This window comes from Telopea speciosissima, chromosome 3 (genome assembly GCF_018873765.1).
Source record: "Telopea speciosissima isolate NSW1024214 ecotype Mountain lineage chromosome 3, Tspe_v1, whole genome shotgun sequence".
Lineage (NCBI taxonomy): Eukaryota > Viridiplantae > Streptophyta > Magnoliopsida > Proteales > Proteaceae > Telopea > Telopea speciosissima.
In genome coordinates, this window is record NC_057918.1 from 5,510,930 (window position 1) to 5,526,571 (window position 15,642).

The 15,642-nt window shown below is 38.3% G+C and overlaps 1 protein-coding gene across 1 annotated transcript; it reads left to right on the plus strand.

Moving 5' to 3' along the window:
• The first annotated feature begins 882 nt into the window (after positions 1-882).
• Positions 883-11,188, plus strand: LOC122654644 (quinolinate synthase, chloroplastic-like). Its single transcript, XM_043848837.1, has 7 exons — positions 883-1,728; positions 3,263-3,547; positions 7,868-8,086; positions 8,259-8,438; positions 9,641-10,153; positions 10,657-10,818; positions 10,902-11,188. The coding sequence occupies exons 1-7, from the start codon at positions 931-933 to the stop codon at positions 10,974-10,976; spliced, it is 2,232 nt and encodes a 743-aa protein (XP_043704772.1). The 5' UTR covers positions 883-930; the 3' UTR covers positions 10,977-11,188.
• The last annotated feature ends 4,454 nt before the right edge of the window (positions 11,189-15,642 follow it).

Here is a 15,642-nt window from a genome sequence, read left to right on the forward strand (position 1 = left end):
GCGACGACCGAAATCTAAGGATTTTGATTGAAACGACCGATTTGATTGAAATTGGCAGGACCTATCCCGGTTTTACATGGTCTACCCAAAAGGTTGGCCCGCTCGTTATACGTTTCTATTTGCAAGAAATTAAAAAAAAAAAAAGAAAAAAAAGAGAGGTTTGGGTCACTCACATACACTGCATGACTCCATGATGATAACTACAACGATGGGAGGAGACGTCAACGCTGACGATAACGACGATACCGATGACGTCAAGTCTTATCCTTTATTTTTTTATTCCCTTGGTTCTTAGATCAAAAGATCACGAGAAAAAAGAGACATGGGAGTCGAGTTGAATGAGTGATGATGATGATGGTGCATTAGTGCATGCACCATCCCCATCTCCTGGTAATCGCACAATTTCAATAAATTAATTCATAAAAAGGGTTTCATCCATTCACAAAAAGTGTTTTTTATTTTTTTTTTATTTTAAATTTTAAGTATTTTCTGTTTTTTTTTATGAAATAAATATTTTCTGTTGTTTTCTTTCTTTCTTCTTTCATTCATTCATTCACACTTGCTCATTTTATTTCCACGTTTGTTGTTTCGTGGCTTTCTTTCGCAAGAATTGTTTTTTCGTGGCATTGTATCCCACCATGTATAAATTTAAGGTTCCTTGCTCTCTTCTATGTCTGCGTGGTTGCGCAGTTTAGGGATCACCACCTTTTCATTCTTCTTCTTCTTTCTTCTGTAACCGTTTCACCTTCTTCTATCTTCGTTTAAGAATAGAAACGAAACGACGAGGGTATAACCTTAACCACCATTTCTGTTTCTTCTGATTCTAATAATATTCTTTTTTTTCCTAAAAAAGTGTGCTGCTGCAAGCTTGGAATTTATATTATTGATTTCATTTTTTATTATTCTTCTTCTTCTTCTTTGGAAGTGGTAATGGACTCTGCAACCTTGGCGATGAGAGCTTCTTCGGCCTGCTTCACCACATTGTCGAACCCTAAATCTTATCCTTTGAGGACTTACGGTCATATAGAGGACAGGATATCATTGTCGCGCAGGTCCCTGCGGCTTAAATGTATCCACAATCCCAACCCCAGTCTCATTTCTTCTTCTTCTTCTTCATCATCATCGTCGTCGTCTCCTTTGAAATCCAATACCAATATCCAAAACCCTAGCTCTTCTGTCCCCTGTTCCGCTGTGGCCGAGGCTTCGTTGGGAACCACTGACCTTGCCATCTACAAGCTTCAACGTCTTGTTTCCGAGTTCCAATCGCTATCGGAACCCATTGATCGCGTTAAACGCCTATTACATTACGCCACCCATCTTCCTCCCTTTGATGAATCGCGGCGTGTCCCTTTGAATCGAGTCATGGGTTGCACCACCCAGGTATGGTTGGATGCCAGCTTGGATGATTATGGTCGGATGAGGTTTTTTGCCGATAGTGATTCAGAGATCACTAAAGGCTTCTGCTCCTGTTTGGTTTGGATTCTCGATGGGGCATTCCCGGACGAAGTACTGAGTGTGAAGACCGAAGACTTAGCCGCCCTCAATGTTGGATTGCTTGGTCGTGCTCATTCGAGGGTGAATACGTGGCATAACGTATTGATCAGCATGCAGAAGAGGACTAAAGCTCTTGTCGCCGAGAGGGTGGGTAAGCCTCCTCTTGATCCTTTCCCATCTCTGCTTATCACCGCGGACGGTATCCGGGCCAAAGGAAGCTATGCTGAAGCTCAGGTTGGTAACCATTTTGCTATGCTGAAATTTGAATTCTGTTCATCTTATCCAACGCTTCCTGACTTTTACATTAAGAAGGTTTTCAACTTTCAAGCATGGGGATGGTTCCTCCGTATTTGCCCTTCAATGGTATTTTTAAAACGGGATGAATAATCAATTGGAAACATTTAGAGAAACAGAGGAAATGGATTGTATTTTAAAATTTAACCTGCTGATTACTCGAATCTAGTAGGGACGTTAAAATGTTTGAATCGGCAAATTCCAGTTTTGATTTCAGTGGAGTTCATAGATCTATCTTCTTTTTGATGGTTCTACTACACTTCAGACTTTATTCCTGCATGTGAATTTTTCAGAAACTCTGTTGATATCTCTTTCTAGCTCACCAACGTGGCGTGGAAAACTCAAGAGGTGTTGTTGGATGCAAAAGAAATAATCCAGGCCATATACGTATGGACTCCGGTCATATTTCAAAGATTCAGCAACTATTAAGCATATACAGAGCTCAAAATGTTTGCAAAAGTAACCTTTTTTGTAGGACGCAGCACTAATCAACTAGATGATTAGTGATAGGTAATGTATGGGGATGCACTTCTGCTATAGTGTCCCATTTTGACAGACCGAGAGGTGGCTCCAATCCATGCTTGAGATGGACACTAATGCATCTGTATATATTCCAAATAATTTCTAAGAATTTGGTTCTGGTAAGAAAAGGAATGTCAATTTATTGATTAAAAACAGAAGACTGTACTGAAGATACACAATAGACTTGAATGATGGTTGTTGCCATGAAATAAAATTGGGACTTTTCTACTATCAATGAAGATTAGTTCTTAAATCTGTCCAAATAAGTTTACCATTCTGCATACAAGGTTTATCAGATCATTAGTTTCCTCTGCTTTACTGAAAACATTCATGAATTAAAAGCAATATTACTAGTTTTTTTTTTTAATCAGTAAGCAGAATCAGTATATAGGTCAAATAAGTTGGCTGATTAGGTGCGGTCCTTGCCTTCAACAAAATTTAGTACAAAGACAAATCATTTTCAAAATTTATTTTTTAACATGCAATTAGCCGATTTAATCCATGACCTTCAACATGATGGACCAGCACCTTGAAAAAAATTCAATATTCCTTCTTGAATTTAAACCCTTTATTCTACATATACTTAAACATAGAGCATATACATTTTAGATCACCAGAGCAATCTGACCATTGGACAGGTCAGCTGGATTACTGTATATTGGATCACCAGGCTAGAATGCTCCTACTCCTGGTTTGGGTTTTAAAACATTGTTTTGGACAATTGGATTTAATGAACCTGAAGCTAGAGTTGCTATATATAAATCAACAGAAAAAAGAATGTGAGGGGAGTTGAATAGAGCTCTCTTGTTGCTTACAATTCAGGTATCTTGCATGAATCAACTTTGGTGATTGTTGTTCTATGGTTAAGAATGAAATTTATTAATTTTACTATATTGTTACTCAAGAAGATGTTGCATTGCCAGAATCCTAAGTTCTATTTTAGTGATTGCAGGCTAAGTTTTTGCTCCCTGATGAGGTAAAGGTTAAAGAACTCGTCAATGTGCTGAAGGAGAAGAAAATTGGTGTCGTTGCACATTTTTACATGGACCCGGAAGTCCAAGGCGTCTTAACTGCTGCACAAAGGCAGTGGCCTCACATCCATATATCTGATTCATTGGTTATGGCAGATACGGCTGTTAAGATGGCTGAAGCTGGATGTCAGTTTATCACAGTGCTTGGAGTAGACTTCATGTCAGAAAATGTGCGTGCAATCCTTGATCAGGCTGGCTTTGGAAAGGTACTTTTTCTCCTCAATCCATATCTTTCCTCTTAGAGAATATATTCACATTGACCTATATACTCTCTTTGATATGTAATGCAAAGGATTCTAATTACTCTGAGGTGAAACTTTGGGAGCTTGAGGGAGTTCCAGTAATGCTGATAATTTTTTTTTTGTTTACATTCTTGATTACACTGCAATTTTTGTTTCTTGTTACTGTATATGATATATGTGCCATTGTGCCTTAATGTAATCCTAGATGGGGATAAAGCCAACTAGAACCAGAACTAGGATTTATTAGGGTTTAATGGATTGGCTAGGGTGGAATTAGATAAATAGTGAAGTTAGGGTTAGGGTTTGAGAAGGAGATTAATGTAGGGATCTAGGATTTATAATAAGTATTATGGCTAGGGGCTTGGATCGAGTTTCCCAAACAGTGAGGGGGAGATTTGGTCCAAGTTTGGGCTGCTTCTAATGGTGGAATCAGGCTGGGCAGGTTTTAGGTTACGGAAGTGATGTTTGGAGATGGAGGGATATTAGGGTTTGGCTTAGAGGGTTAGGAACAGAAGGGTTTGGGGAAGGAGATTTACTTACTGGTTATTAGATGGATCCTTGAACTGGTAGCAGATTTGGATAACTGAGCCATGAACCTTCAAACAATCAGCAGTAGCAAACTTGAACAAATCTGAATGCACACGAATGAGAGAGACAGTGAACTCGTGAAGGCTATCTCAGCCTCACCTTCACAGTCTATCTCAGGACAGTGGAATGCAACAAAGCAAATTTCTTATTCATTAAATCGTAGGGGGCTCAGTGGAGCTCTTACATTATATAGCTTTCAAGGCTGGACATGAAATATAAATCCTAACTAGGACTAGGACTCAAAATAGGAATAGGAATGCCAACTAGGACTAGGACTCAAAACTAGGACTTCTAATTAGGATTCAGATTTGAACTAGGAATCCTAATTAGAATTACAACTCAATAAAGAATAAAACATAATAAAAACAAATAAAACAAATACTAATCTAAATCCCCACGACTGCTGTTGGTGTAGGGAAGAATCCCTACACCTACCCGATGGCTAATTATGCTGGTGTAGGGAAGAATCTCTAAACCTGCGGCTGGTTTTAGACAGCCAGTTTACATCATGCCTTCTCTGCTGTGATGAATGAAGTTCATGACCAATCTTAAGTGTCCTTTGCAATTTAGATGCATACATCCTGATTGGGGGTAGGTAGGATGAACCCTAGGTTCAGCTTAAACACCTCCTGTCCTTTGCAATCAGATGCATACATCCTGATTGGGGTTAGGTAGGATGAACCCTAGGTTCAGGCTAAACACCTCCCTTACAAGAGCCCAAGTAGCACAAACTAATAAAGTCATTAAAATATGGGCAAGAGTTCTCTACTTGGTCGCATGGTCTCTACACAAGCATCTGGGCCAATGGGTGAGCACGTCTGGTTATCTACCCAGGGGGCAGAGGCGTCATCTCATGATGCCCTGTGAGAGGGGTGTAGGAAACAACACCAAGAAGAGATCTTTTTCCAATATATATATATTAAAAAAAATTAATTCTATTCCTCATCTGACTAGGAAATCAGATCCTAGTCTGACTAGGACAATCTTATTGCTAATTACAAATCATAACTGAGAAAGGAAACATAGTTCAAATAGGAAAACTTAACTACTTAAATCAAATCGAAATACCTAACTAAATAAGCTCACAGCTGGGCTGGAGTAAGCCCACGAATGGGTTGGAATCAAGTCCCATCGAACTGGGCATTCAGCTGGGCCTGTTGCTGGCTTTTTTCTTCTTGCAGGATTAAGTGATGTACCCCTGCCGTGCATCACATCCGTCATTTTTTCATGATATCTCTTTCTTATGACTTATGAGTTTGCTCCCTACTCTTATTCAATCTCACAAAAAGGACTTCATTTCCTATTCCTTCTGTGAAATTGCACTTCTACATTGGGGTTTCTTAATTTCCTTTTCATAACCAATTCTTTCATCTAATTGGATGGGTTCAATTTCATGATTCTTATTTTTTAGAAAGATAAGGATCGAATTTATAGAAGGAAAAAAGGAAGTAGGAAACATCATTATTTGCTCTCCATGTGCCTCATCTGTGCCCACATCCCGCCTTGGCACTGAAAGGATATAAGAATATAAATTACGTTTGATTTGTATGGATTGTGAGGAAACACAACTGTCCCATGCTAAAAGTTCTATTTACCAAATGTGGAGATCTCGTTTTGAGTCTTTATTCCTAGTACAACATCTTCTGCTTATTATTTTATGGGTTACATACACATACCTCCCTAAAATGTTCCCAATATTCCTCATGCCCCCCAAAGGTTCTGAGAAGTCCACACGCAACCCCTGAAAATTCCACGTACCGCCCCTACTTTACCCCCCTAAAGCCATTTAAGTCCACACCAGGCATTAATTGCTAAAAAATGATCAAACTACCCTTTCTTCTATCTTTTCTAAAATTTGAAAAGACCTAATTTCCCTGACCTATTTGCTAAAACTTGAAAAGACCAAAATGCCCTCATCTTCCCCAAATCATCATCTTCTTTTACAATGTAGCTACCCAATACTACCACCAGCACCACCACCACCGCCAACCACCATTAACACCATCATCACCGAGAAGCCCCGCCTCCAGCACCACCTCCAACTCCTCCACCTTTACCAATTCCACCACCGAGTCCCCCTCCGTTGCCTATTCCTCCACCAACACCGCCGCCCTTACCATTGAAATTCAAAACTCGATCCACAAAGACACGTCACTCTTCTCTCCCTGCTTTCAAACTCTTTTGGCTACTTTCTTTTATGTTCTCCAATTTAAGTTTTTTTTTTCTCGTCTTTTGTTTTTTTCCTCTATTCATTTGCAATTTGTGATCTGCTTCTGAAATTTTGGGGTTGTGGAAATAGATTTGATGTTGAAGGATCGAAGCCACTTGAACTTGAGGCTGCAAACCTCTGCACCTCTGCCTGCTTCCACAGGCCCAACTCCCCACCCCTTGCGCTTCATCTTCTCCCGCGGCGAGGGCCGCTTGCCAGCTGCATGCAAGCCGGCAGCTCTGGACCAGGTGACGCTCTCCAGCGGGTCCTCTTGGACCTGCAATGGACACTAAAAAAAAATAAAAATTTATAACACGCTTCTGTTCCGTGTTAGTTTTGGAGGAGAGGAAAGAGTTGGGTGAAAGGTGTATCTCTTCACCCACATCATTATATAATATAAATGGTTTTTTTACCAAATGGAGTTCTAGTTATATGGAATATTTCAGATTGATGCAACAGCAAAAAGTTTCAATTTTTTGACCAAAAATCAGTTTGTTGACTATTTCATGAAATCAATCCAAAATTGAAATTGACATTATACCAAATCAGCCCTTAGCCTTTTAAATTTTGAATTATCTATTATGCATGATTGGCCAAGGAAAATTTAAGATGGAACGCTAACCAAAGGAAAGCAGCTGAATAAAAACAAGAGATAAATGGAAGTTATCACGTTCAGATAACACCCAAAGAGGAGAAACCTTAAATCTCTACACAATTCTAATTGTTGTCCCAACTCTAGAAGAAAGTTCTTCTCTTTGGCAGCAATAAGAGAAAAGAGAATTCTATTCTCTCTCTCCCAATGAGCCAAAAAAAAAACATTTTACAGAAATCCCTAAGATGAGGCTTTATAGAAACCATAATACCCTTATAACCTTATTTACTAAGGATTTATGTAGGCCTCAAAACCCTAGTTGGAGATTCGTTGCAATTCAAGACAACAACTGAGCACTGAAATTACATATGATATCAATTAGATTCACCAGTTAAACATTTTCATATAATTAGATGCACAGAAAGGATGGTTCTTTTACTATACTTCCATATGATGTTTCCCGGGACTGCTGACTTAGCTGCCTAACAGTATACTCCCAGGTTATTTAGTTCTTTTTGTTGGACAACTCATCTAGCAACCTTCCTAGACCCCTCTCAAATTCCCAGATACACACAAATATATCGTGCTAGCTGGTTTTTTAGGACAATTTAGATAATAAGGTTTCCCCCCCCCCCCTTCTGTTCTTACTTCTGATTAGGTTGACTCCACAAGAAGATGGTTTATAACTTGTGATTCAAATGCCAGTGCACCGTCTGCTTCATTACCTTTTTTATCAGTTGTTTGTGAAATCTCCTGATTTTTCTCTTCAGTCTTATGTATTTAGCTATTTACATTATAGCCCCACAGGTATGTATATTTAACCTTTCTGTGGGGGTACTAATATTCCTTCATGTTTTGGTTTCTGTGCATCATTTTGATGGAAAGTTGTCTGCAGGTTGGTGTCTATAGAATGTCAAATGAACGAATTGGTTGCTCTTTGGCTGATGCTGCAGCTAATCCTGCGTATATGAGTTTTCTTAAGTCGGCAGCTGAAGTACCTCCTTCTTTGCATGTTATCTACATCAACACCTCACTGGAGACAAAAGCTCAAGCCCACGAACTAGTGCCAACAATAACCTGCACTTCATCAAATGTTGTGCAAACTATTCTGCAGGTTGGTTGCTTTTGAACTCTATCATCTACCTACTGTTTACCTTCTCCATAATATTGCTTGCTGCTCATTTTACTTGTTCTAATAGTCTAATCATTCCCAAACTGGTACATGGTGCCAACTTTTGGGTTCCCAATCCCCATTAGTATCTAATGAATTTGTTTTTGTTCTTCAGGCATTTGCTCAAATACCAAATTTAAGTATATGGTATGGCCCTGATTCGTACATGGGTGCAAACATCACAGAATTGTTTCAGCGGATGGCTAGCATGACAAATGAAGAGATCGCCGAGGTACATCCAAAGCATGACAGAAACTCCATAAGATCATTGTTACCTCGCCTGCACTATTACCAGGTGAGGTCCCCCCATTCATGGTGTGGGATGTTTTATTTTTTATTTTTATTTTAACGTTTACTTGGAATGCCAAAGTATTGGACATGGGGAAGGAAACAGAAGATCCGATATGACGCTAGTTTTTTCTTTTTCCTATTTTCTTCTATGTGCAATGAATAATTTACTCTGATGGAAAACAAAGTAGTTTCACTGTTTTGCTAACATCTAAAAGCTGTGTCTGAGCATTACAGCTTCAATATGGTAATAGTTTCACTGTTTTGCTAACATCTAAAAGCTGTGTCTGAGCATTACAGCTTCAATATGGTAATTCCTTAAGGTTTATTTTTTACGATCTTGTGGCATAAATGTGGAAGTCTTTTGTTAAATACATTTCAAGCGTTTTAGTCAGAGCTCTCTGGAAGATTTGCTGAATCACCGTCAGTATCAAGCTTTTAACTCAACTGTTTTCATTCAGTTACGTGGATGCTGTTTTTTCATTGCATGCTATCTAAGGCCATTTCCTCTATTGAAGGACGAGTCTTTAATCCTCTCAACACCTCAACCAATATCTTTTCTGTGTTCTCTCTGTACTTCTAGGGCGTTAATTTTTCACCATACTGCTTCATAATGTGCCAAGTTTGGAGCCAGCTTAGAGTCCACCACTTGGAAAATCAAGGCAGCACCACATCTGCATCCACACTGCATCATCACTTGGCAAGACAAAAGACCACGTTCTTTTCCAAACCTAGTCTGCATGTGTCACCCATCCAAGAATGCCCCTCCATCAAATTACCTTCCCTAAACTTACAACTTGCCCTATTGAAGGGAATGGGTGCAAGCCCCTGGAGGATGGCCCCGTCCGCAGCTATCTTCATTGTGTTGATGGAACTCTAGGGTAAACAGTGGGTTAATTGTGCTTCTGGGATTTACATGAATTTTGGTATTATCTTTTCTATGTGATTTGTGTGAATTGTACTTTTTCACACCCATTTTTGGGATGGTGCTCGTGTTGTTCTCGTCTAAGATAACATCAGTTTAATTATTAGGTTCAACTCTTATGGTGCCATTTCCTGAGATTGTTTCCTTTTACATGATCACAAATACATTTTCACCTTGTAATATTTCTTACATATGAAACATAATAGTATTTGTGTGTGTGTGTGTGTGTATTAGTATATTCTGCTGCCTGGTTTTCTTATCTGGGTCATGGAATTTTACTGCAGGATGGGACATGCATTGTTCATGACCTTTTTGGACATGAAATCGTGGAGAAAATACAGGAAATGTACTGTGATGCTTTCTTAACAGCTCATTTTGAAGTCCCAGGGGAAATGTTTTCCTTGGCAATGGAAGCAAAGAGAAGAGGAATGGGAGTGGTGGGCTCTACCCAAAATATATTAGATTTCATCAAATTAAGGGTCCAAGAAGCTTTGGACAGAAATGTTGATGACCACCTTCAATTTGTATTAGGAACAGAATCAGGGATGGTAACTTCAATTGTTGCAGCAGTTCGCAAACTATTAGGTTCTGTTGAGTCTCCTGGGAGAGCAAAACTTAACATTGAGATCATCTTTCCAGTCTCAACAGACTCATTGTCAAGAACTTCAAGGGATTCACTACCGGGCCTCAATGCTGCTGACATGAGCAGCTTCTCTGAACTCTCAGTTATTCCTGGAGTAGCTAGTGGAGAGGGGTGCTCCCTTCATGGAGGCTGTGCCTCATGTCCATACATGAAGGTAAGAAAAAAAGTGTTTCCCTATTCCAATTGACAATCTGCAATATCTAAATTCTCCCCCCCCCCCCCCTTCATACTTTGGAATCATTGCTCCAACCAAATCCAGTTATTATTGTTTGCAACTGAGGCAAACCCAATTCTAACCAAATCTGATTTGGGAAACTCAGTTTGCTAACTTTCTGGGTTCAAGGTTTTCTTGTGGTTTATTAACTCGATAAATGCTTTTAATCACATAAGTTATGACCTTTAAAATTAGATGATTCTGTAGGCATTCTTTTTCTCACCATGATCCATATCCAATTTTGTCATATCACTAACGAAACAATTGGAGAACTATACAATGTTTCAGAAAGTGAGCTTGCCAAAGTGTAAGTTCTTTGACCATAATAGGTTTGTAGATGCAAAGGTTGCAGTGCACAATACTTCGTTCGAGTTTAAGTTATATTCTCTCCAAATTTGCCTTTGAAGAAATCACATTTTAACTTATTTATTTTTGGCTGCCAGATGAATTCTCTCACCTCACTATTAAGAGTATGCCACCACCTACCTGATGATAAAAAGGCATTTACAAACTATGAAGCTGGACGATTCAATTTAAGAACACCACATGGGAAATCAGTTGCAGATGTCGGGTGTGAACCAATTTTACACATGAGACACTTCCAGGTCAGTTTCCAGCACTTCAAAAGCTATTTTGGAGCATTTAATCCGTCGATTCCCATCAACATTACAAGGTATTGGTGTTTCAGGCAACAAGAGAATTGCCAGAAAAGCTTGTCCATCAGATCGTACTTCCATCTGGAAATGGGAAGCTGCCATCTTAACAGGTTACAAATAAGCTGGGTTTTATGACCCCAAATGTTTCAGCTTCTTGTGTTTTCAATTTCTGATTACATTCCATGCACTGAAAGACAAGGTGCGCTGGCTGGGTCATGAAGTTGAGCGGGTCTTGCCCATCAAGCAGTATTAAATTACAACAATATTTCTTTTATTCTTTAATTCTCAATATATTTGTTGCAACACAAGACCTCTATGGCAGATTAACCACCGATGTCGAAAGCATGTTAGATTGCACTCGGGGAACTCATTCCAATGGTGGGGTAGAATGTGGCCCGATTGCACAAGGATTGCACCTGTGAGAGTTTTGTTGGAATTCGAACTAGCGCGACCATAACAGATTATGAGTTCTTTAGAACAATGACTCCCTATCAATATTAAGAGGTTATATGGAAGCTGTTTGTATAAATGCTAGGCCGATGATCTGCTATCAATGCATCATGGTGCAGGGAGTTTGGCTTAGTTCGGGTTTCTTCAATTTGGAAGCAACAGCAACAGCAACAGCAGCAACACGTGGGGTCACTTTTTTTTGGTTCTTTGGACTCCCTGGTGACCAGTTAGATAGGACTGCTATAGTTGGGTTTTGAAGAATCTTGGCTGGAGTTCCTTGTAAAGGACTAGCACCAATGTTGAAGAACACATCATATTTATTTTGGTTTGTGTATTTGAGTTCAGGGAGGAAAGCCCCATCTAGAAAATTTGACAGGCTTTGGCTTGTACACTAAATAAATAGTTATTTAGTTCTCATCCATGGTAAATTTTTTTTTTAATAGGTATCCATGGTGAATGTTATTAGTGTTTATGTTATATATTTGGTGAATTCTTTAAACTGATGATGCAACATGATTTTGGATATGGTGTTTGTTCACTTGGATTGTTCTTGTTGTTGCTTCTTCGCTTCATCTACAAAAATAATTAGTTAAACACAAGGTTATTAAGTTTGGAATCGGGATTCGGATACAGGATTCATTCAATTTTGATTTGACTATGGATCGGCAGTCTATTTCAGATTGGCCGGAGGAATTGGGAACGCTTTCAACACACCAACTTTTTAATGCCAATAATTATTAGGTAAATTAGATGGTAATCAAATTTTGTGAAAGATACCTAGCTCCTATCTTCAAAAGTCAATTTCAGCTTTATTAAAGATTTTCGTGTGCATAATAGAGTTTGAATATTAGTGGGAGAGTGCACAATAGTGGTTCTATCTGGAGATATTACATTAATACACAAGCGTGTATCATTAAACATGAGAGTGTGTGATTGAATTAGAATCTGAAATTTTAATATGTATTGAGGTGATATAAATCATTTCCTAAAGGTAGAGAGGTTTGGACATGTCAATTTTAGGTAAATTAGCGGTACATATCAATCATAGGGTTGGCCATAAGAGGGCAAGAGGATCTTTTTCAAAGGGGAAAGAGCGAATGACACGTGTTAGGCACCCTGCTGGTGTGCTCAGTTTTTCCTTTTCCTAAAATATCAAATAGTTAGAATTGTTCCATCAACTTGCCATGTGTCAAGTAGCTATGTAGGCAAGATAAAGTCCTCTTCTATGCATGGAAATCAAGGAAAAAGAAGAGAAAAAGACACTTGTGTGAGTGTTTTTTTCGTCTTTTTAGATGGGAAACTAGGTTATGCACCTCTACTTCACGCACATGATGATTTGGATTGGATCTCGTTAAAACAATACATCAATGAAAATATACCTTATGTTGGTCAAGTGTTATATGTGGCCCTAATCTTATCCAATGGTCAATATGGTATTTCAAATTTTCATTTTTCTTTGAGTTATGTGATTTATTCAATTTAATAAAAAATTAAATTTAAAGATATTTAATTTTTTTAAGTTAATGTTTTGCTTCTAATGATGGTGGTTGTTGGACCCCTCTTTGGGTTCATGATATGGTTGTTTGGTATATTTCAATATACTTAGTCTTTATTTAGTTTTATCAAGGGAGTGTTTGAAATCTGATTGACACCTTTATGGTATAAAGAATTCTCAAAAATAATTTAAAAGTGATATATCATTATGTCATTATCAAAATGTTTCATCATCATGCAAAATTTTCGAGTATACATGTAAAATAACATTATTATCTTGATTGAAAAAAATTATGCAGTATACTAATAAGGTAAAAAGTAAAATTACAAATTATTTAACACCTTGAGGTGTATCAATGACAAAATCCCTTTTATTAATTTGAAACTAATATATGTTTTGCTTTCTATCCAAATTTTATTCGTATGATTGAGAATACTTGCACTTTTTGTGTTAATTTTTTCCATTCATCTGCCATGGTGACTCTACATCACATGCATTGGAATCTTAGAGAATGATGCAATGCAATCTAATGTGTTCATGTTATGTTTTGTGAAAAAAGGGGGCAAGTTGATAGTAAGAAATGTGAGATCAGCTTTAGGATCGTTACAGGCATGGACTTAAGAATCAAAATTGTAATTGGTTGTGGTCAATCTCGACTATGGTTTTCTAGGCTGATCCAACTGATTCTCTTACATTGCTCTAGCAACCATGATGAACACATAATTTGTTAAGAATTAACAACGTAGCAAAACAACGATAGCAAAAGAAAAACAAAAGAGAATCACATATACACAAACCACATCGATTTACGTGATTCACCTAAGATGGGCTACGTCCATAGTTAAATGATAAACTAGAGCTTCCATCATTCTGATGAAAATTTTACAAAACCTTAACCCACACATCCTTACAAGATCACACTGTATGTATAGCATTTTGACGTATTACAATATAGAGAAAAGTGAATAGTACTTTTAGGATTAGATTGAGATCAGGTTTCACCAATAACATAACCAACATGCAACGACACATGTCACCATCTTTTCAACTAAAAAAAAAACAAAAAAAATAATCGTAACTAGCTAGAGGAGGGGGAGGGATAGGGCCACAAGGGGGAGGATCGTGGAGGTGATTCCCTTACTGCTTTAAAATGTTAGGCCTTCAAGATTTTCCAGCGGCTAGAAAGACAATTATGCAACCTAGATCCTTCTGGCAGTGCAAATAATGAAATCATGCTAAAGGTTTTCAGTTCATTGACCATGTTTTGGCCACGAATGATCCCATGTTGAGGCAGGGCAGGGGCAAAGCTAGAGGAGGAGGAGGGAGGGAGAGAGAAATAGAGAGGGTGCAAGGGGAGAGGGGATGGGGTTTGTAGTGGGAGAGAGGGAGGGGGTAGAGGAGCCGAGGAAGGGAAGACTTTTGAACATGGTTTAAACCTTTTTTCTATTTTTGGGAAAAAAGGCTGCCATGCCACGTTGCACTTGAGCCTAGATATGGGAAGGGCGAAATGAGTATCCCAACCCTATGAAATGAAAAAATTTCACCCTTATTAGATGCCCTTGCACGATGTCATTGGCCCCCGCACTATTGCAGGGGCACTCAGCTTCGCAGTGATCCCCTCCCTCCCCCTTTTTAAATGATTCCTAAAGTTAACCTTAAACCAATACCGAATAGCTCCGATTTTGGTCCATCTTCGATCCTCTCTTTGTATACTATATGCAACACAAAGCTTGATACCAAAAGAAAGTGTTCGTGTTCCCATGCATGCATTAGAGCCCTTACCCCTCAAATCCCATACTCGGTAACCAAGTGGTAGCCCCCTATCTAAGTTAAGGGGTTCAAATGGTTACCATACTGAGTGTTCTGCACACTTCAACCACTAAAATAGTAATAAATTCCTTAAAAAATTCTCAATGATGTCAAGATCTCTCAATAAAGCAGCTAGGCCGCATCACCTTACCCAGAAAGAAAAGGGTTTTTATCCTCACGCTAAACAGCACAAGTAGTCGCCGCGGCTAAACTACATCAAATAGCGCAAAACAAATATTCGCGATATGCCCTTATGATACACACATAATAGATCAGGATTATACCATTTTGGCCAAGGTTCAGAGATAGGTCGGTGATCAACCTCCATTTAGAATGATTCCATTCGGAGAAGAATTGGCCGGGATCAATCCGAATCCCAATAACCCTGATCTAAGGTGAAATTTATTTGGGTTTTTTGTTTATTTTTTTTGTATTTTTGATAAAAATAAGGGAAAATATCTGGTGTTGTGTGAATCATAAAAGCAATCCTTTTTTCTTCTCGAGGGGTTTGCTATTTATTGTTGTTTTCATAACAACTTGACAAGCCATAGTACTGGAGGAGTGATACATGCAAACTCATTGTTTCTAATGTGAGAACCATACATTTATACAATACAAGGAAAATGCAGAAAAAGATGAGCATTTTATGCTTTCTCTCTCTCTCTCGCTTCACATAATTCAAATTGCAAAACATATTTTTATTTAATTTCCTAAAATAGTAAATAATTTCTTTTTGTTGGGTAAGTAAAAAATTCAAAATTTCCAAACATATAATAAAGAATCGGACGTCAGGTAAGCAACTGTGAGACCGATTCAGCGCCAAAAATAAATAGCCCAAAATAAATAAATAAAAATGATTTTGGTTTTTGATAGGAAAATGAGGGGGAAAAAAAAAACAGTTGGAAAGAAAAAATAAAAAAGTAAAAATAAAAAAAATGGCCGAAACCCTTAGGCTGGTACCGTCCATCTAAATCTGTAATCTAATCTACTCTAAGTTCTTAAAAGAGCGTTGGTGGATG